This window comes from Gopherus evgoodei, chromosome 1, assembly GCF_007399415.2.
Source record: "Gopherus evgoodei ecotype Sinaloan lineage chromosome 1, rGopEvg1_v1.p, whole genome shotgun sequence".
Classification (NCBI taxonomy): Eukaryota; Metazoa; Chordata; order Testudines; family Testudinidae; genus Gopherus; species Gopherus evgoodei.
In genome coordinates, this window is record NC_044322.1 from 8,050,031 (window position 1) to 8,071,446 (window position 21,416).

Below are 21,416 nucleotides of genomic sequence, written 5' to 3' on the forward strand. Positions count from 1 at the left end.
GGTTATTGAGTCCAGCTCTCTGCCTTCAGTAGCAGGACCAAGTACTTATTTTTGCCCCAGATCCCTAAGTGGCCCCCTCAAGGATTGAACTCACAACCCTGGGTTTAGCAAGCCAGTGCTCAAACCACTGAGCTATCCCTCCCTCCTTCTGAGAACATTGGTTGTTTTGCCCTCTTCAGGGTTTATATCTTGTCGGAAAGCTTAGCTATCATCTGATTTAAAACATTTATTCATATTGTCTGTTTCACATTTTTTTTCTTGCTATGGTATAAACAGAATAATGTTTCAGAATTCAGGTTCATGATTTTAATTAAGTTTTCCTTCATACCTCATTGTGAATAAGCCTAATGTTCTTAAGATGCTTGTATGTTATGGGCTCTGGCTTTTTTAAATGATTAACCTGGAAAAAAATGCACATACAAACTGATTCCTACCCTATAATCAAAGTTTCAAAATTAGGCTAACACCTGCTTTTAAAAAATGATTTGTGGACAGACCTCACTTAACCTTACCTGAGTAGATTGCTGGTGATTTTACATTGCTTCCCCATTAGAAGGCAAGTAGCTCAAGTTTGCAACCCTGGCTATCAAGTAGAAGACTTTCAAATAGCTATTAAGCAACAAACAACAAAAGAATTTTGTGAGTTCCTGTTGCCACCAGAGCTTTTTGCCGTGTTATATTTAATTATGGTTTGAAAATTAGTGTAAGATTTGAGCAAAACATTTTAATATGCAGTGAAGATGGCTAATTATGCAAATGTGCTTGTTCAGCATGTGTAACCACTTCCTAAAACCCCTAATTTTTACTTTTAAATATAAAAATAAAATATTTAGCCTAAAAAATTGCTGTTGAATTATTTTACTGCATTTATTTAATCCAAAAAGAAAACCTCTCCCTTATCAGATAACCCATTTCTGTCCCGATCTGTCCCAGAGACAAATTCTGATATTAATCTATTCTATTGACTTTTAATACAGGTCCAAGCTTAGTCTTTTTCAGTCAAGGATAAGCTTACAGAAGGCAAGTGTAAAGGTGAGTTTCAGAATAAGTGATCTACTCAGTAAAACTACAGTAAAGCATTATGTCACTTTCATGGGACACATAACTAATGTTATCTTGAATCTAGAGAGGCCTCATGTTTTACCAGGCATATTGTCTTTATAACGACTGGCCAGTTGGTACAGAATGTTTTCCCAGAATCAAGTACAAGCACATGATGAATCTGTTCAGCCATTCACAAATTTGTGCTGGAATTTTGCCTACTTAAAATTGTATAAAGTATATATACAAATAATAGAAATATTCTTCAAAGCAGCAACACATATAACAACCCATCTAAAGCCATGTATCTTTTACTGCTTTGCTCATAATATAAAAGTACAAAATCAACTGCCTTACATTTTGATTTCCTTTTTTAAAAATATAGTTAAAAGCACGACGGTCTGAGTGTAATTCAAAGGCTACCCATGCAAGGAATGACTACCTTCTCACTTTAGCAGCTGCTAATGCACACCAGGATCGCTACTATCAGACAGACTTAGTGAACATTATGAAGGTAAGGGAACTAATATAGTTTGATTTTCCTTATTTAGGTGGGGAAGAGGATTCATGCGATACAAATATTGTTTTCATATATACACATGTTGACATTCATATACTTTTATTCCAATATACCAGAGTCAGTCACAATATTGACACTCTTCTATGTTTCTGATCACCATCAACCCTGAAATAAGAGAATTGGAGGGGGAACTGATGATATAGTCATATCATTTGGTAACACTCTTTCCATTCCTCTAGTATCTCTGGAGATGGTTAAACAGAAGCTACTAGAGTTAGACGTTGTAAATCAGCAGGTCCAGATAACTTGCATCCAAGAGTTTTAAAAGAGCTGGCTGAGGAGTTTGCTGAACCATTAATGTTAATTTTCAAAAAGTCTTAGAGCACTGCATAAGTTCCAGAAGACTGGAAGAAAGCTAGTATTGTGTCAATATTTAAAAAGGGTAAACAGGATGACCTGGGTAATTATAGGCCTTTCAGTCTGATATCAATGCCTGGCAAGATAATGGAGGGCTGATATGGAACTCGATTAATAAAGAATTAAAGGAGGGTAATATAATTAATGCCAATCAGCATGGGTTTATGGAAGATAGATCATGTCAGACTAACGTGATACCTCTTTGGTAAGTTTATAAGTTTGGCTGATAAAGGTAATAGTGTTGTTATAATATTTTTAGACTTCTGTCAGGCATTTGACTTGGTGCTACGTGATATTTTGATTAATAAACTAAAACTATATAAAATTAACAAAGCACACATTAAATGGGTTAAAAACTGGCTAGCTGATAGGTCTCAAAATGTAATAGTAAATAGAAAATCATTATCGATCGGGTATGTTTCCAGTGTTATCACTGAATGGAAGAAAACATAAAATCATCACAGATAAAAATTGGGAAGAGGTAAATAATGAAGAGGACAGGTTACTGATTCAGAGCAACCTGGATCGCCTGGCAAACTGGAAGCAAGCAAACAATGTGTTTTAATACTGCTGAATATAAATATATATATACATCTAGGAACAAAGAATATAGGCCGTACTTATAGAATAGGGGCTTTTATTCTGGGAAGCAGTGACTCTGAAACAAAGAATAGGGATGGTGATGGATTATCATCTAAATACTAGCTGCCAGTGTGACTCTGTGGCCGAACAAGGTAATGCAATCCTGGGATAAATAAACAGTCTCTCTGACATTGTTCTAGAATACTATGTCCAGTTCTGGTATCCACAAATTCAAGAAGGATATTGATGAATTGGAAAGGATTCAGAGAGGAGAAGTAAGAATGATTAAAGGATTAGAAACTATGCCTTATATTGATAGACTCAAAGAGCTCAATCTATTTAGTGTCTCAAAGAGAATATTAAGGGATGAATTGTTTACAGTCTGTAAGTATCTACGTGGGGAACAAATATTTAATAATGGGCTTTTCAGTACAGCAGAGAAAAGTATAATACAATCCTTTGGCTACAAGTTGAAGCTAGACAAATCGGGAAATAAGAGGCAATTTTTTAACAGTAAGGTTATTAATGGTTGGTTCAATTTACATGGACACATGGTGTATTCTCCATCACTGATGATTTTAAAATCAAGATCAGGTTTTTTTAAAAAGATCGTAGAACTGGAAGAGACCTTGAGAGGTGATCTAATCCAGTCCCCTGCACTCAAGGCAGGACTAAGTATTGCCTAGACCATCCCTGACAAGTGTTTGTCCAACTTGCTCTTAAAAATCCCCAGTGATGGAGATTCCACAACCTCCCTAGGCAATTTATTCCAGTGCTTAAGCACTCTGACAGTTACGAAGTTTTTCCTAATGTCCAACCTAAACCGCCCTTGCTGCAATTTAAGGCCATTGCTTCTTGTCCTATCCTGAGAGGTTAGAGATATGCTCTAGTAAGTATTTTGGGGAAGTTCTATAGCCTCTGTTACACAGGAAGTCAGACTAGATTATCACAATGGTCCCTTCTGGCCTCAGAATCTATGAATCTATAATTTTTTTCCTTTCCTAGTTAAGTCTCCAATCTCCATTGCTATGGGACGTAAAGGTCTTAGTTTGCTTTAAAAAGGATGCCTCTTGAATATGACACTAATAAAAAAAATTGGCAGTATTTATCTTTTGTTAAAACATTAATGGTTAGACATTTGTTGTCTCAAGTGGAAATTAAACACATATGGTCTATTAGACATCCAGGAAAAGCTACCAGAGTAAACACACCTGTAGGCTATGTCACAAATATCAACACTTTCCAACAGGCACATCACACATCCAGATTTGAGAACTGGCCTGATGGCACAAAATAACATAAATCATTGGATAGCTCAGTGGTTTGAGCATTAGCCTGCTAAACGCAGGGTTGTGAGTTCAATCCTTGAGGGGCCACTTAGGGATCTGGGGCAAAAATCAATACTTGGTCCTGCTAGTGAAGGCAGGGGGCTGGACTTGATGACCTTTCAAGGTCCCTTCCAGTTCTAGGAGATAGGTATATTTCCTATTATTTTTATTATTATTACTAATCCTGTGTAGTCTAAAATATTATCCATGTCCTATTTTGTATGCTTCAGCTACTAGTGTATTGTCTCTATCAATTTAACAAATGGCATTTTTGTACACTTTGTTATTTGGGGAAAGTTTAATCTTCAGATTTAAAAAAAAAAATCCCACAAAAACCCAGAACTCTTAACTGAGCCATCTCAGTTTTCTTGTTTTTTATTGTTTCTTTTTTTCTTTTTTATTGTTTCTTTTTTAAAGTAGGGCTTTTAAGAGTGGGAAAACTCACTAGCTGGCCATCTTCATTCGGTTGTGGGTTTCTTAAATGCAAAGGGTCTTATATGCTCTTTTTCTAGCAGAGATATTTTTTAAAAGGTTCAGTTATAAAAATAGTTCATATTTGGTTTAATGTTTATTGCTTTGGAATTTGTCGATATGGATTTGGCTAATAGTCGTCATGTTCCTACTCTATCTGATATTTACACATTTTTTATTTATATTACTCTAAAGGGTATAAATTCTCAATGTTTTAACCAAAGAGAAATACTTTACAAATAAAAAATGGCTTGAAAATGTTTGTTAATTATATGTTATTTCTATGTAAGAATGTAAAGCTTGTAGCTTATTTGCAAATGTTTCAAGGACCACAGTTCTTTTGGTGTGTGATGCTGGCTTTTTGTATGTTTTTAGCTTTAATCAGTTTATTGTTTCCAGAATAAGAATTTGCACTGTGTATTTTTATTGGTGAGACAGTAGTCTACTTATCTGTTTCACAGTGCACTGATTTGATGCCTGACTTGCTTGACTGGAACACATCCAGTCTGTTGTACTAAGTGCTGACGACTGCTGACTTACAGTTTTTAGAGTCCTTACTATAGAACTCTATACAACTGCCATTGCAGTGACCTTGCAGTTTCTGAAGCTTTATTGTGCGTCTTTGAAAGCTTGCTGTTTTGTTCTTGTTCTTTTGGTATGAAATCAGTTTCATACATTAGTTGGTAGAGATGTAAAATAAATGGCCAGTTATCTTTGCTATCTATTCCATTCATTTATATTTATTTTGAATTACCATGCATAGTTTTGTGTACTGCGAATGTCAGTAATTAAGTCATACCATTCTGAATATGGCAACTTGCGGTGTAATTTTAAAAGTTTTTTAAATGCATGTTTTTAAGAAGGCTGTGGTTTTTATATTTAGTCTTTCAGTGAACCTATGAAGTAATGTACTTGTCAAGATTTTCTAGATGCACAGACAATTTGACACACACATTTCATAAAATACACCTCTACCGCGATATAATGCAACCCGATATAACACGAATTTGGATATAACGTGGTAAAGCAGCGCTCTGGGTGTGGGGGCTGCACACGCTGGTGGATCAAAGCAAGTTCGATATAATGCAGTGTCATCTATAACGCGGTAAGATTTTTTTGGCTCCCCAGGACAGCGTTATATCAAGGTAGAGGTGTAAATAGATTTTTAGCTTAAGCTTGCTATAAAGATATACAACGTATTGTTAGTGAAAGCACCAAGTGTAATTATGCTTATTTTTTCTTTATGTTAGAAGTACCGGTAAGGATTGAGGATCTTATATACTAACCATTGTACAAAGATATTGAAACACCTACATAATTTAGGATGAATGTGTTACATAGAACCCCGATCATGCTCCCTCTACTGGTTTTACTTCTGCTGTCAATACTAAATATTAATCCTAGAGGTAGTATCCTACAATAAATGATACTGTTGCACTACAGAAAAATCTTTTGGTAGAAGACAGACTGCATAGTGTACATCTGGAAACTGTTAGTCCATCCAAAACATAGGGGAAAAAAGTTTGAAAGGGGTAAGAAGGAGAAATATAGGCAGAAATTTATAAGCTGTAAGAGTTCTACAAACAGTGAGTTATAAATAATTTACAATATCACTGATTTTTAAGTAGTACTGGTAAATTTCCTGTTTTCCTGTATAGGTCAAATCTTCACACTTGCTGAATAGAAAGAATTTTAGGTTAATATAATTTTTTTTAATTTCAAGTAAAAGTGTCCATATGTTACGTAGCTTGAATATTCATGTAGTGTGTCTTAGCAGGCTGGTTTCCATTTCAGATGAGTGAAGGGAAAATATTTGTGCATCTTTTAAACTTTAACCCTGTGACATTATTTAAGTGAACAGAAAATGTTTTAGCCAGTGTTCTTTAATTGGATTAGAAATGAAATTTTGTTTAAAAATTTTGCAAATACTGTTTAGCTGTGATTCTTTTGTTTACAATTGGAGGAAATTCCAGTTAGGTTCCATATTACTACTACTTGTAAGCATTTCATGAAACTTCAACTTTAGCTGTCTCTGTATACAGCCTTGAAATCATAAGGGCTAGTGTTTGCCTAGATCATTTATCATTTTTGAACTGTTAAGAGTGGGAAGAAGAAGGAAAGTAAATGTTGGAATTAGATTAATTCAAGTTTGATCTAGAGTAGTTATACTTTTAGTTCATTATATCTGAGTTAGAAAGGCTAGGATTATGCCATCCTCCTGCTCATGAACCAGTAAGTATCATAGTATGTAGTAGTTCTTCTTCGAGTGATTGCTCATGTGTGTTCCACAATAGATGTGCATGCTCACCATGTGCATTGGTGCCGGAAGCTTTTGCTCTAGCAGTACCCGTAGTAGCTTGTCCCCAAAACTGCTTGTTTATTCAGTGTATGATACCTGTAGTTAGTTAGTTGTTTAGTTAGATTAGTTTAGTTTAGCTAGAGTGCCCAGGCCGGTTCTAAGTCGTGCGACACTTGTAGGTGATCTGTGCCAGTGAGTGAGCCGCATGCGGACTGTTTACGCTGTTTGGGGGAAACCTATCTCAGCGATCGCTGCAAGATTTGCAGATCATTTAAGCCTCGGACCAAGAGAGAAAGGGACATTAAACTGTGGGCTATTCTGATGGAGATGGTGCTGACCTTGGCTTGGCATGCCACTCTGAGTCGGCACCGGGCACCGTGGTGGTGGTGCACGGTGACCCTTCGGTGCCATCGACCAGTCGGCACCACTCCCCATCCTGGGGCATGCCAAGAAGGCTAGGAAAAGGCCTTCTTTGCCACAGCACTGGAGTAAACCTGGGACAAGGGCTAGACCCATGTTGGGCAGTCCTCTAGGCCTCCGACTCAAGTAAAGCGAAGTAGCCCGGCCCATTCGAAGCAGGCCTCTCTAGATGCCCTCCACACCGGAGGCCCTGCAGACAGCCCAGGATGTTATGTCCATGCTAGTACCAGGAGCACCACCATGTTGGTCCTGTGGTCCAGAGCAAGCTGCCACTGGGATCTCCACAGTCACCCCCGGAAAAGGTAACTGTCTTTACTGAATTCCAGCAATAAATCAGCGTTTTCTGTTGCTGGAGTATGTGATGTCATATAACAATCGATAGGTCACTTGCATAGTTTAGCATTTATTAGTAGAGTCTGCAGAAGCTATGGGAGAATGAGGAAGATGTGGAATGTGTACTGCTTGCTTTCTGATAGAATGCCACTTTGTGTGGCCAAAGCTTGGAAGAGTTTATAAATAAAATGGGGAAACAGTTCAGGCTTCATGACAAGAATCAAAACTTGCTACTATAGTGCCCTTCCAGTTCTCCCAGAAGACTTTCCCCAAGCCTCATTTTTAATTGTTGGGAAGTCTCTCTATATCAGGGGTTCTCAACCTTTTTCTTTCTGAGCCCATCCCACCCCCCTTGCTATAAAAACTCCATGGCCCACTTCTGCCACAACAACTGTTTTTTCTGCATATAAAAGCCAGAGCCGGCGTTAGGGGGTAGCAAGCAGGGCAGTTGCCTGGGTCCCATGCCACAGGATCCCCTGCAAAGCTAGGTTGCCCAAGCTTTGGCTTCAGCCCCAGGTGGTGGGGCTCAGGGCCCCAGCCTTCAGTCCCATGCAGAGCGGCTTCAGCTTTCTGCCCTGGGCCACAGCAAGTCTAATGCTGGTCATGCTTAGAGGCCCCCCTGAAACCTGCTTACTGCCCCCCAGAGAGCCCTGGACCCCTGGTTGAGAACCACTGCTCTATATTATTAGAGTGAACACAATTCCAATTTGTTTAAATGGAAGACAAGCACGTTTGTTTTTTTTTATAAATTCCATTTCTCTTTTAAGATTAATTTCTTTTCCAGGGAATCATTTTGTAGAAAATCTTATCTGTCTTTTTAACACTGGCTAGCAAGATTACTGGGCTAATCTGCACACCTTGCTGGTTAAGCAACGAATTCATTGTTTGCTCATTCAAAAATAAGCAAAGACAACAGAGAGAGAGTCCTTTTACCCTTAAAGGTGAACTAACTGCTACCTGTTGCTGTGAAAAATTTTGAAATAAACATTGCTGTGGCAATAGGCTTCAGCTAAATAATAATTTTCATTCACATGATGTCTCACATCACTCCTGTGAGGTATAGGGAAACTGAGACAGAGTGGTTAAGTGAGGTCATGCAGTCACACAAGTTTCTGACGACCATCAACAGAATGAATATGTCATGTCTCCTAGTCCTGTGCCTAACCATAAGATTATATCTAATAAGAATAATTTGTTTTCAAAATATACCGCTACCTCAATATAACGCCACCCGATATAACACGAATTTGAATATAACTCAGTAAAGCAGTGCTGTCATAAACAGATAAGTAAGAGTTAATAGAACAGAACTACTTCATATCTCTTTTGCCTGTAAAGAGTTAACAAGATCAGTGAGCCTGGCTGTCACCTGACCAGAGGACCAATCAGGGGACAGGATACTTTTAAATCTTGAGGGAGGGAAGTTTTTGTGTGCGCTGTTAGATTTTGGTGGTTGTTCTCTCTGGGTTCTGAGTGTGACCAGACATGCAACTAGGTTTCTCTCCAATCTCCCTGATACAGGTTCTTATAGATTCAAAATAGTAAGTACTAGGTAGGTAAAGCGAGTTAGGCTTATGTTTGTTTTCTTTATTTGCAAATGTGTATTTGGCTGGGAAGAGTTCAAATGTGTATTTGGCTGGAAGGAGTTCAGATTTGTATTTTGCTGAAAGGATTTTAATTTGTACTTGTATACTTAGGCTGGGAGGGCATTCAGTCTATAGCTGAAAGACCCTGTAACATATTCCATCTTAAATTTACAAAGATAATTTTTACTGTTTTTTCTTTCTTTAATTAAAAGCTTTTCTTGTTTAAGAACCTGATTGTTTTTTTATTCTGGTGAGACCCCAGGGGACTGGGTCTGGATTCACCAGGGAATTGGCGGGGAGAAAGGAGGGAAGGGGGAGAGAGAGGTTAATTTTCTCTCTGTGTTAGGGTTACTTTCTCTCTCAGAGAGAGTCTGGGAGGGGGAGAGAGAAAGAGGGGGGAAGGTGCATTTTCCTCTCTGTTTTAAGATTCAAGGAGTTTGAATCACAGTGATCTTCTAGCCCAGGGAGAGGAAGCCTGGGAGAGGCAACGGTGAGGGAAAGGGTTTACTTTCCTTGTGTTAAGATCCCAAGGGTCTGGGTCTTGGGGGTCCTCGGGCAAGGTTTTGGGGGGACCAGAGTGTACCAGGCACTGGAATTCCTGGTTGGTGGCAGCACTACAAGTACTAAGCTGGTAATTAAGCTTAGGGGAATTCATGCTGGTACCCCATCTTTTGGACGCTAAGGTTCAGAGTGGGGATTTATACCATGACAAGTGCTCTTCGGGGAGCGGGGCTGTGCACTCCGGTGGATCAAAGCAAGTTCAATATAACACGGTGTCACCTGTAACACGTTAAGATTTTTTGCTCCCAAGGACAGTGTTATATCGAGGTAGAGGTGTACAATTTATATAAAACTTCTGAGAATTAACAAGTTCAGTGGATAAGTCAATGAGTCTTTGGTTAAGATCCTTATTAAAGCTGATAGTTGTTAAACATTGGCTATACATATTTTCATTGTAATGCGCATTTTCTTCATATTGCAAGTCACAAAGGAGTAATCTTTTATTACCTTGCATCATGGACTGGAGTTACAGGTCTCACTAACATTTAATGGGGCTTGCATATTTAAGACAGTATGCAGAGTGCTGGAAATACAACCCCTAAAACTGTTCTCCTTATGGTCATGAAGAAACACCAGAGTGCTTCAAAGTCCTTCTGCTTGAATCTTTTTGCAAGATCCCGTTTGTAATTTTTTATGCTTCATTGCTGTCTTCTGACCTGTTTTCCCTGTTATACTTCAATACTAGTAAGTAAGATATCAGAGGGGTAGCCATGTTAGTCTGGATCTGTAAAAAGCAACAGAGTCTTGTGGCACCTTTAAGACTAACAGATGTATTGGAGCATAAGCTTTCGTGGATGAATACCCACTTAGTCAGACACATGTCTGAGTAAGATGTGTAGCATAGATCTCTCATTAAGAAGAGATTTTGGTCCTTCCACAATTTTCTGTGTCAGACCTAAATGTCCAAGAGCAACATCATTCCTCCCTATACGGTGTTTTGTCCCAGCTAACACTGCACCTTATATTTCACATGAGTGCTTTTTCATCTCTGGTGCACTCCTCCAGTGTGTGGGAGGAAAGGAAAACCAGCAAAGTTAGCTGGCAATTATTCAAGAAATCCAAAACAACTATCAGAAAAACCTGATGACAGCCATCCAGCACAAAAACAAAAAAGTGGAACCAACTACAACTATTCTGCTACTCACAGAACACTGCCTCCGCAAGAAACCAGGGCACCAGCACCCACTGCATGGACACCACACAACATTTGAATATCATCAGTTTATCAAGACTACCCCTCACTGAATTATCTGTACTCTCTCGGGCCCCACCCACCAAACCTGATACAATAGTAACACGTAGAACTAGAAAAATTCTTCCACTGACTCCAAGTCACAGAATTCTTTCACAATAATGACAACACTACTCACAATTACTACACCCCTGCCAACAATCACAAGAAAAAATAATAATCCCACTGGACCCCACAGAGTGGACAAAACCATATTCTTGATCATTATATTGACTACTTCAGGAAAAAAACTGGCTGTGAAATTCTTAACAAACTTTACATCCACCACAATCTTTCAGCAAGTGTGAAGACTTGGCCTATACAGAAAAACAGGAAATATTCCAATATAACTTAAAAATCAGAGACATGGTAAATTATTTATAACTCACTGTTTGTAGAACTCTTAGAGTTTATACATTTCTGCCAAAGTTTCTCCTTCTTACCCTTTTAAAACTTCCTCCCCCATGTTTTGGATGGACTAACATACGGGTTGTCATCAAATAACTATAACCCATACTGAATGGGGTCCTGTTTCGGGTTGTGCATATCCCACACTAGACAAGATAAGGTTAATCTAACATTATGGACAGCGGAAGTCCCACTCCTCAGACTGTGCTGGGCATGCTTCAACTGCTGCCTCAGTATAAAAGGGAGCAGACCAACTCATTCTATACTGATTGCCAAGGAGGAAGGACGTTTGGTGGAGACTCCAGCCCAGGAGGTGCCTCAGCCTCTGACTGCAGGAACCAGAGATCCTGAGGCCCAGACTGGAGACCTGTTGCCTATGGCTGGCCGACTGGAATCGGAATCCCAGCCAGCTACCTTTGCTGAACCCCGGATGACTAACAGACCCCAGCTTCAAGACACATGGTAGGAAGTGGCCCAGAGAGGCAGGATGAGTGGTATCTCCCACCAGAGGAAAGTCAGCATGTTGCGGTAGGATCCCTGCTGACTGGGTGGTGACCACACTCACCACATGGAGGGCCCGGATCCACCTGCCCCACCCCCACCACTCAGGGTGGCGACCCTTGGCTCTGGCCCTTTGGCTGCACAGCCCAGACATCAAGGGCAGTTGTACTGACTCTGGCCATTGGGCCAAACAATCCTGAGCCCATAGGCAGTTGGAATGACTCTAGCCAATAGGCCATGCAGCCCGGATCCCCAGGGCAGCCATACTGACTTGGGCCTTTGGGCTGCAAAGCCCTGACCCCAAAGGCAGTTGTATAGACTCTGGCCACTAGGCCACACAGCCCCAAATACAGGGGCATCTATATTGACTCTGGCCATTAGGTCTCATGGCCCTGCACCCGAGGGCAGCCGTCTTGACTCTGGCCACTGAGCCATGCTGCTTCCAGACTGGGGATAGTCTGGTAGACTGTAATCAAGGTGGTATCACAACTCCAACCCGCCCAAAAAGAGGATGGGGAGGGTGCATACCACACAACAGGACCCTATCCTGAAATAAATCTTTCCTGAATCCCCACTTGCAGCCTTCAAACAATGCTCCAGCCTCTCCAAGCTCATCATCAGAAGCAAGCTCCCACTGACCAGGACACACCAACTCAAAGCAGCACCAGACCCTGCCAGAACAGATGCAAAACCTATAGGGTATCTCCATGGCTACAGTAATCAACACCCGCCCGCAACACACCTTTCAAGATTCATGGTTCCTAGACATACATATCACAACATGAGGTATACCTCATCCAGTGCACTAAACGCCCCAATAACAACTGCATGCATGAAACCAACCAGTATGATCTTAAATGGACACTCACAGGAAAAAGATAAGATAAAAACACCCTATCACCTCTGGTGAACACTTCACAAAGCAATCACTTTATGTCTGACCTGTCAGTCCTCATCCTCAAAGGAAACCTGCACAACACTATCAAAAGATGAACCTGGGAGCTTAAATTTATAACTCTGCTAGACACTAAAAATCATGGACTGAACAGAGATACTGTAATTAGGGTGTATTACAATAATCTATAACCCATTAGCCCTGCACCCTTTTGATCTATGACCGCAGAGTTGTTAACGAGCCACTCCGCTTTGAATGGTCCCTTAGAATACGTGTTACACTAAACAATCTGTTCCACCTTGTGTATCTTTCCCAGACCTGAAGAAGTAAATACCCTTGTAAGCTATTTTACTCTTTTAAAAAAAAATTACTCAAAATGTGTGCCTTATCCACAGAAGATGGCTTTTGAATGCTTCTGTTTTTAAGTAACATCTTTAAATAAGAACTGCCTTAAGAGTGCAAAAGCATATTGGAAACAGGATTGGGGATAGGTCTACGATGGAGTCATGAGTCGTATTATAGAACATAAGAACAGCAATATTGAGTCAAATCAGTGGTCCATATAGCCCAGTATCCTGTCAAAAGTGTCCTTCTCTGTATCACCAGTCATCCAGTCCCAGCTTCTGGCAGTTGGTGATTTAGGGACACCAGGAGCCTTGGGTTATGTCCCTGATCATCTTAGCTAATAGCCATTGATGGACCTATCCTCCATGAACTTATCTAATTCCTTTTTTGAACCCAGTTATACCTGGGACCTTCACAACCTCCCCTGGCAACGAGTTCCATGGGTTGATTGTGCATTGTGTGAGGAAGTATTTCCTTATGTTTGTTTTAAACCTACTGCCTATTAATTTCATTGAGTGACCAGTGTTTCTTGTGTTATGTGAAGGGGTAAATAACATCTCTCCTCTTATGGAAGCTGTTTCATATCAGTAATCATTTTTGTTTCCCTTCTCTGCATCTTTTCCAGTTCTAATGTCTCTTTTTTGAGATGGGGTGACCAAAACTGCATGCAGTGCTCAAGGCATCAGTGTAATATGGATTTATATAGTAGCATTTTGCTATTTCCTGTCTTCTTATCTCTCTCTTCCCGAATGTTCCTAACACTATTTGCCTTTTTGACTGCTGCTGCACATTGAGCAAATGTTTTTGGATAATTATCCATGATGATTCCAAGATCTTTCCTAAGTGGTAATAGCTAATTTATATCCCATCATTTTGTGTGTATAGTTGGGATTATTGTTTCCAATATGAATTACTTTGCACTTACCAAGATCCAATTTCATCTGCCATTTCATTGTCCAGTCACCCAGTTTAGTGAGATGTCTTTGTAACTCTTCGCAGTCAGCACTGAACTTAGCTATCTTGAGTAATTTTGTGTCATCTGCAAACTTTGCCATCACATTGTTCACTCCCTTTTCCAAATAATTTATGAATAAGTTGAACAGCACAGATCCAAGTGCAGATCTTTGGGTACTCCACTCTGTCCATTGTGAAAACTGACCATTTATTCCTACCCTTTGTTTCCAGTCTTGTAACCAGTTACTGACCATGAGAGGATCTTCCCTCTTATCCTATGATTGCTAACTTTGCTTAAAAGCCTTTGGTGAGGGACCTTGTCAAAGGTGTTCTGAAAGTCCAGCTACGCTATATTGACTGGATCAGCCTTGTCCAGATGCATGTTGACTCCCTTGAACAATTCTAATAGATTTGTGAGGCATGATTTCCCTTTACAAAAGCCATGTTGTCTCTTCTCCCAACATACCGTGTTTATCTATGTGCCTGGTAATTCTGTTCTTTACTATAGTTTCAACCTGTTTGCTTGGTAGTGAAGTTAGGCGTTGTTAAACATCAGTGTTACATTAGCTATCACCCAATCATGTGGTGCTGAGGGTGATTTAAGCAATCAGTTACATACCATTGTTAATAGTTATGCAATTTCATATTTGAGTTCCTTCAGAACTCTTGGATGAACGCCATCTGGTCCTGGTGACTTACTCCTGTTTAGTTTATCAGTTTATTACAAAACTTCCTCTATGGACACTTCAGCCTAGGACAGTTCCTCAAATGTGTCACCTAAAACGAATGGCTTGGGTGTGGGGATCTCCCCCATATCTTCTTCAGGAAAACAGTGCAAAGAATTCATTTAGCTTCTCCATAACAGCCTCATCTTCCTTGAATGCTACATTAGCATCCCAATCATCCAATGGCCCCACTGAGTATTTGGAAGGTTTCCTGTTTCCGATGTGCTTAAAAAAATTGCTATTCATTTTTGTGTCCTTAGATAGTTGCTCTTCAAATTCTTCTGTGGCCTTCCTTATTATATTTTTACACTTGTCAGAGTTTATGCTCCCTTCTGTTTTCCTCAGTAAGATTTGACTTCCAGTTTTAAAAGGATTCCTTTTTGCCTCTACCTGCCTCCTTTAAGCTGGTGCTTAGCCATAGTGCTGTTCTGGTTATTTATTTTTTTTATTTGCAGGGCTGCCCGGGGTGGGGAGCAAGTGGGGCAGTTTGCCCCGGGCCCCACAGGGGCCCCCACGAGAATATAGTATTCTATAGTATTGCAACTTCTTTTTAATGGAAGGGGCCCCTAAAATTGCTTTGCCCCCAGGCCCCCAGAATCCTCTGGGCAGCCCTTTTTATTTGGGGCATACATATAGTTCGAGCCTCTATTATGGTACTTTTAAATAGTCTCCATGCCGCTTGCAGGCATTTCATCCTTGTTGACTGTTCCTTTTAATTTCCATTTAACTAGTTCTCCTTTTTAAAATTAAATGCTGCTCTGTATTTATGTATTTTTTCCTTCTGCAGAGATATGAAATTTAATTACGTTATATTTGCTATTACTGAGCTGTTCAGCTCTTTTCACCTCTTGGACCAGATCCTGTGTTTTACAAGGACTGAACCAAGAATTCCCTGTCCCCTTGTGGGTTCCAGGATTAGTTGCTCCAAGAAATAGTCATTTATGGTGTCTAGAAATTTTATCTCTGCATCCCTTTCTGAGGTGACACATATGCAATCAGTATGAGGACAGTTGAAATTTTCCATTATTATTGTGTTTTTTACCTTTTAGCAAGGAACTATTTTAAGATATTTGCACCTTTCATTATATAAAAAAAATTCCTTTCACAGCCTGACAAACTTCATTAGGTAGCATTACTAACTAAAGCACTGTTTTCCTCTAGTCAGAGCCTCCATAGTGCACTAAATATTATGGTATTGGCTGTTGGAGGAACTAGAGGAAGTGGGATAGCATCAATAGATAGAATACTTGATATTTTTTGATATTGTGGTTTCGTTTGTGGGATTTTTCTGTGTATCAGTCACCTGTTAAGTTCCTTCCCTATTTACGCTGTACTTTTTGGCTTACTTTTGGTCTGAGGAAGTAAAATTGTTTAGACTGGCTGTCTTGTGCTTGATTACGTTTCTAGTGATGTTTCAGACTTAAATAAGAAACCAGTTGTACGTAATTTTCCTTGAACAACGTATTTTTACTTCTCTTTTATCTCCAGTGTGTTTGGGTGCCATTGCTTTAGTTTGCAAAGGCAAAATTCCATAAAACGTAGATAAGTTTCCTGCCTACCCCTCACTTCTCTGAAACTGGAGCAATTACATTATCCAAAGATGCTAGGATGGGCCACAAGGGAAGAGGCAACCTCTATGGCTGTCTGCACTAAGCATGTTTTTCAAAAATTTCCCAGCAGTTTGCCTCCATCATTGTTAGCAACTTGGGGAGTCTTGAATTTTCAGCACTGTCTCATCTAACCCTGTTCACTGCATTTCTAACTGTCAGTGTTTAAAACAGCATCAGCAACTGCCATTTAGTCTACTCTCAGACTTGAGACTTTGCTAACACCAATGGAGCTGAACTGATGTTAGCAATTATAGAAGGGACCTGAAAGACCATCTAGGGGCTTCGTAGATTTTGGCTAACACCTTGAGTTATGTCCAGAAATTGTTTGGTTGCCAGTGCAGTGTCAGACAGTTGCTTGGCTTTGGTCAGTCCATCCTACTTAAATGATAAATTAGAATGTTCTGTGTTAACTGCAACTTGCAAGTGGTTCCAGGTATTTTACCACCAGTGCTGTATTGTAGATGTTCAGTATATGGACTAATTAAGTAAAAGATGTAGGGTTTGCTTGAATGTGTATGTTCGTTCATTCATTCATTAATGCAAGCACTATAACTAGGTATACCACCATGTTGTTGCTGCCAGACATTTTTACATACTCTTACCATCGTATTACGTTTTTAAAATTTAGGTTAAAAATAGAAAACTTCCAGTGTACTTCTGGTACACAACTAATGCTATGCTAAGTCATGAGTACTAGCATGAAAAATATTATACCACCAGGAAAAGTTCATACTTTTGGTATAATTGTTTCTATTATAAATTCAGCTCTTACTATTCCCTTCCAGAATTAGTATACCTAAATTCTCTCAATTATAAAAGGGAAAGCTTATGTTCAAATACATTTTAGTCTCTAAGGTGCCACAAGTACTCCTGTTCTTTTTGAAGATAAAGACTAACATGGCTGCTACTCTGAAACCTGTAGAGAGATAACTGTTTTTTTCATTTCCTCCTTTTACATCCAGCTGTGAGCTAGATGGTAAGCCACAGTCACACAATAAATCTCTACCAGTGCCAGGTGGGCTGGTTTTAAAATGCACTAGCATTCCAATAAAAGTGTGTAGCCAAAAATACAATTTGTGTTTCTTTCCAGTAGTCATCCCTGTGATCAACTTCCACATGTTCATGTGTGTGGAATTTTTTAACTTGCCCCATTTATAATGTGGTTATTTATCTGCATAAAATGTTGAATAATTGAAGATTTTCAAATTACCAAGTAATTGTGCTCCATTAGCTAAGCTTTCATTTAAAAAAAAATGTGGGTGCCTAAGCTTTGGCTCCCAAATCCATATTTAGGTACCTAAATTGAAGTGACTTGATATTGGAAGTGCTGAGCACCGACAAAGCCTGTTGAAGTCAGGCACCCCTGCAAGCCCTCAAGCTGGTTTTATGTAAATGCCTAAATATGGATTTAGGATCCTAACTTTGGGCACTCACATTTGGAAATGTAGATGTATGTTTCTAACCCTCATGACTGTGAAGATAGTTGTAAATACCTTTGTTGCATAATTTGGTAAACTGAGATAGAAGAAAAATTTAAATGAAACGACGTCATGTGTTAAGGCTAGTATGATCATCAGAGTATAATTTCTTCTCAAATAGGGGTAAATAATAAACATGCCTTCCCTACCATAGGAAGAGATGATGATTTAAATGTCAACATTAACTATTTCAGTAACGATCACTTTAATGATGAATTTACTTGTTTGTCACTTTTGGAGGTAGTGATTTGAGTTTGAGTGGAATGCACTACGCAGCTTCTCACTGTCTAGAGATGCTGGGGTGGCTAAAGACTCCCATTTGAAATTTAAACTAATCTCTGCCCCTGTCCTAGACGGGAGTTAAAAAGGAAGTTCATTACCAAAAGCCTGAGCTGCCTTCTGCAAAACCAGCTCCCGTGCCTTCCTGGGGGCCAAGATCTGAGTGTCCTTTACTGAGCTCTACCAAAATGTCCACCGTTCTCCATTTGACAACTTCTGCAAGGTAGTTACTTGGTTCAATGCAAAAATCTGCAGCACATTTAACATTGTAAAATTTGGAGCAGTGAGATGTAAATTAAAGTGAATATCAAAATTAATGAATTACACAAGATTGCTATATTAAATTGGATTGGATTGGAGGGGGCAGTTGAAAAGCTGAAGTTAACCAGTGTGAGTCTCCTCCTCAGCATGCTAATGTACAGTATTCCATTGCACACAGTTACAGAGAAATGAGTTGCTGTGCAGCTGAGCACCGCTTCCCCACTGTTCTCTGCCTCTTTTCCCCACTCCCATAATTTCTCCTTATTTGCCTTCTGAATTCTTAGCCACAAGCTTAGCCACTGTCATTGATGTCCCACTGAGAAGAATGAGGGAATCCTCAATCTTAGCTTTTCCTCTTCAGGCTGACAGGGCATCCATCCTTATTTTATCTGAGGATGATTGATTGGGAAACCCTTCAGTTCTGATTGATCAGCCAAGTGACTCACTAATGATCAAAATAATCCCTTGTCTGTGGGGACAAGACCCCCATTCACAGGCCCTGATGAACCACGTTCTAGGGAACCAGAGTAATTGAAACTAAACGATATAAATAATAATTCCTAGAGCAGCTATCACTAGGTCAGTCTGGGTACTTAAGCATTTTAACTAGAACTGTGCGAAGGGTGGAAATTCCATTTCACAAAGGATTTTGAAATTTCAAAATTTGGCTTCATTCCAAATTGGAATGAACACTGAAAAATTTCAAATTTTCCAGAAAAGAAAAATTCTTAATTTTTTTAAATTTTGGATTGATCAGAATAATACGCTTTAACTAAACAGACACATTTCATTTTGATTTTTTACTTTTTAAAAACTTGTAATAAGGTGGGTGAAATATCTTTTATTGAGTCAATTTCTGTTGATGAAAGAGACACGCTTTTGAGCTTACACAGAGCTCTTATTACCTCACTCACATTGTCTCTCTCGTATCATGGGACCAACATGGTTACAACAATGCTGCAAACAAATATAATATATAATAGAATAGAAAATAAAATTTCAAAATGAAAAGGAGCTTCAAACTGAAAAATCAAAATGTTTCCAGTAATATTGTAATGGGACATTGCAAAATTGTTGGGACATTTTTTCTGTTTTTCTCCTAAACAAAATTTAGTGAAATTTATGCAATTTTACAGTTTCAATGGAACTCCATTTTCCAATGGGAAATGATTCAATGCATAATACATGTACAGTAGTGCAATCTCTTTATCATGAAAGCTGAACTTACAAATGTAGAATTATGTACAAAAAAAACCTGCATTCAAAAATAAAACAATGTAAAACTTTAGAGCCTACAAGTCCACTCAGTCCTACTTCAGCCAATTGCTTAGACAAACAAGTTTGGTTAAAATTTGCAGGAGATAATGCTGCTCGCTTCTTGTTTACAATATCACCTGAAAGTGAGAACAGGTATTCACATGTAGACGGCACTGCAAGGTATTTATATGTCAGAGATGCTAAACATTCATATGCCCCTTCATTCTTTGGCCATCATTCCAGTGGACATGGTTCCATGGTGATGATGCTCATTTAAAAAAAAATAGGTTAATTACATTTGTGACTGAACTCCTTAGGGTAGAATTGTATGTCTCCTGGTCTGTTTTCCCTGCATTCTGCCATATATTTCATGTCATAATAGTCTTGGATTGCAAACTCCTCTTCTCACTTTCAGGTGAAGTAAACAAGAAGCGGGCAGCATTATCTCCTGTAAATTGTAACCAGATTTGGTTTTCTGAGTGATTGGCTGAAGTAGGACTGTGTGGACTTATAAGCTCTAAAGTTTTACATTGGTTTTATTTTTCAGTGCAGTTATTTTTGTACATAATTCTACATTTGTAAGTTTACTTGTATGAGGTGAATTAAAAAATACTATTTCTTTTGCTTTTTACAAGTGCAAATATTTGTAATCAAAATAAAGTGAGCACTATATACTTTGTATTCTGTGTTGTAATTGAAATCAATATATTTGAAAATGTAGAAAACATCCAAAAATATTTAAATAAATGGCATTCCATTATTGTTTAACAACGCAATTAATTGCATGATTAATCGAGATTAATTTTTTAATCACTTGACAGCCGTATTGTTTATTATTTGTATTATATCATCACCCACAAGCTTAGCCACTGTCCAGATAGATAGTGAGGCCTTGTACCTGTCTCAAGTTGCTCACAATCTAACAAGACTAATGAGAAGTAAAAGAAGGAAGAGAGGTGAAAAAACATGCAATCCATTTCTAGTTTAAATATCCACCATCCCAAACTTGGCCATTACATAAGACACTTTTTTGTGGGTATCACGGTAGATTTGGGTCTTTAAGGAGAGGGTAGTGCTCATTTAGACTAATTCATAGAGTCATCCTGTATTCCAAAGAAGTTTAATCAGTGTTAGTAATTCATATTTCATTTCATGTAAGCATTGTCCTATGAGTCTCTGTGAAAGCACGTACAGGAAAATTAAATGGTATTTTTGTAGTTTTATGGAGAGAGCTGCAGACCCACAGTGCATATTACTTATATATTTCAAAATTTGCTAGTTTATTCCATTAACTTCCTGGGTGTGCAAGTGAAGGGAAGTTACTTCACAAACAGTTTTTGCAACTGCTTTCAAAACTTAACATTTTATATTAATTTAGATATTTTAATAGTTGTTCTTGCTAGTAATTTAGTCTCTAGAATGCCTGTTGTGCTGTTAATGAATGTCCCATACTGTGTGATCTAAATTTAGATAATTTAGAAGACTTTCGTTAGTGTGACTTAAATAATTTGCCAGTCACTATGATCACTAGATGTGTTAATGACATGAGACACACTGAGACAACAGACTGAGTCTGTTGAAATTGCTCTGTTTTGGACTGGGTCTGAATGGGTGATTATATTGTCCTTTCACCTCTGACTTTTAACCAAAGCCACAGTGCAGGCATGTACAAGCTTAGTCTCATTTAATGCCTAGTAGATATTTGTGTACATTACAAAATGCAGCCGTGCATTCTGCTCATTAGCTGGAATAACAGGACTGCAATGAATAAGCAGAGCGGTGCATGGAAGTTTACACAGCACCTTGTCTACATGGCTACCAACTTCTCAGTTTTCATAATGAAAGCAAAAGCACAAGACAAAAGGTGGGTTGGAATAAGTATTGTTATCCTTATTTACTCACCCTTCACCCCGT

General features: G+C 38.9%; 1 protein-coding gene across 2 annotated transcripts in view; it reads left to right on the forward strand.

Annotated features, from left to right (window-relative positions):
- The window catches only part of FCHSD2 (FCH and double SH3 domains 2), a 255,056-nt gene that overhangs the window by 151,335 nt on the left and 82,305 nt on the right, over positions 1-21,416 (forward strand). For both annotated transcript variants that reach the window (XM_030557388.1, XM_030557397.1), the window contains exons 7-8: positions 978-1,032; positions 1,427-1,555. In XM_030557388.1, coding sequence (XP_030413248.1) covers positions 978-1,032; positions 1,427-1,555 — 184 coding nt within the window. The remainder of the gene's footprint in view (positions 1-977; positions 1,033-1,426; positions 1,556-21,416) is intronic.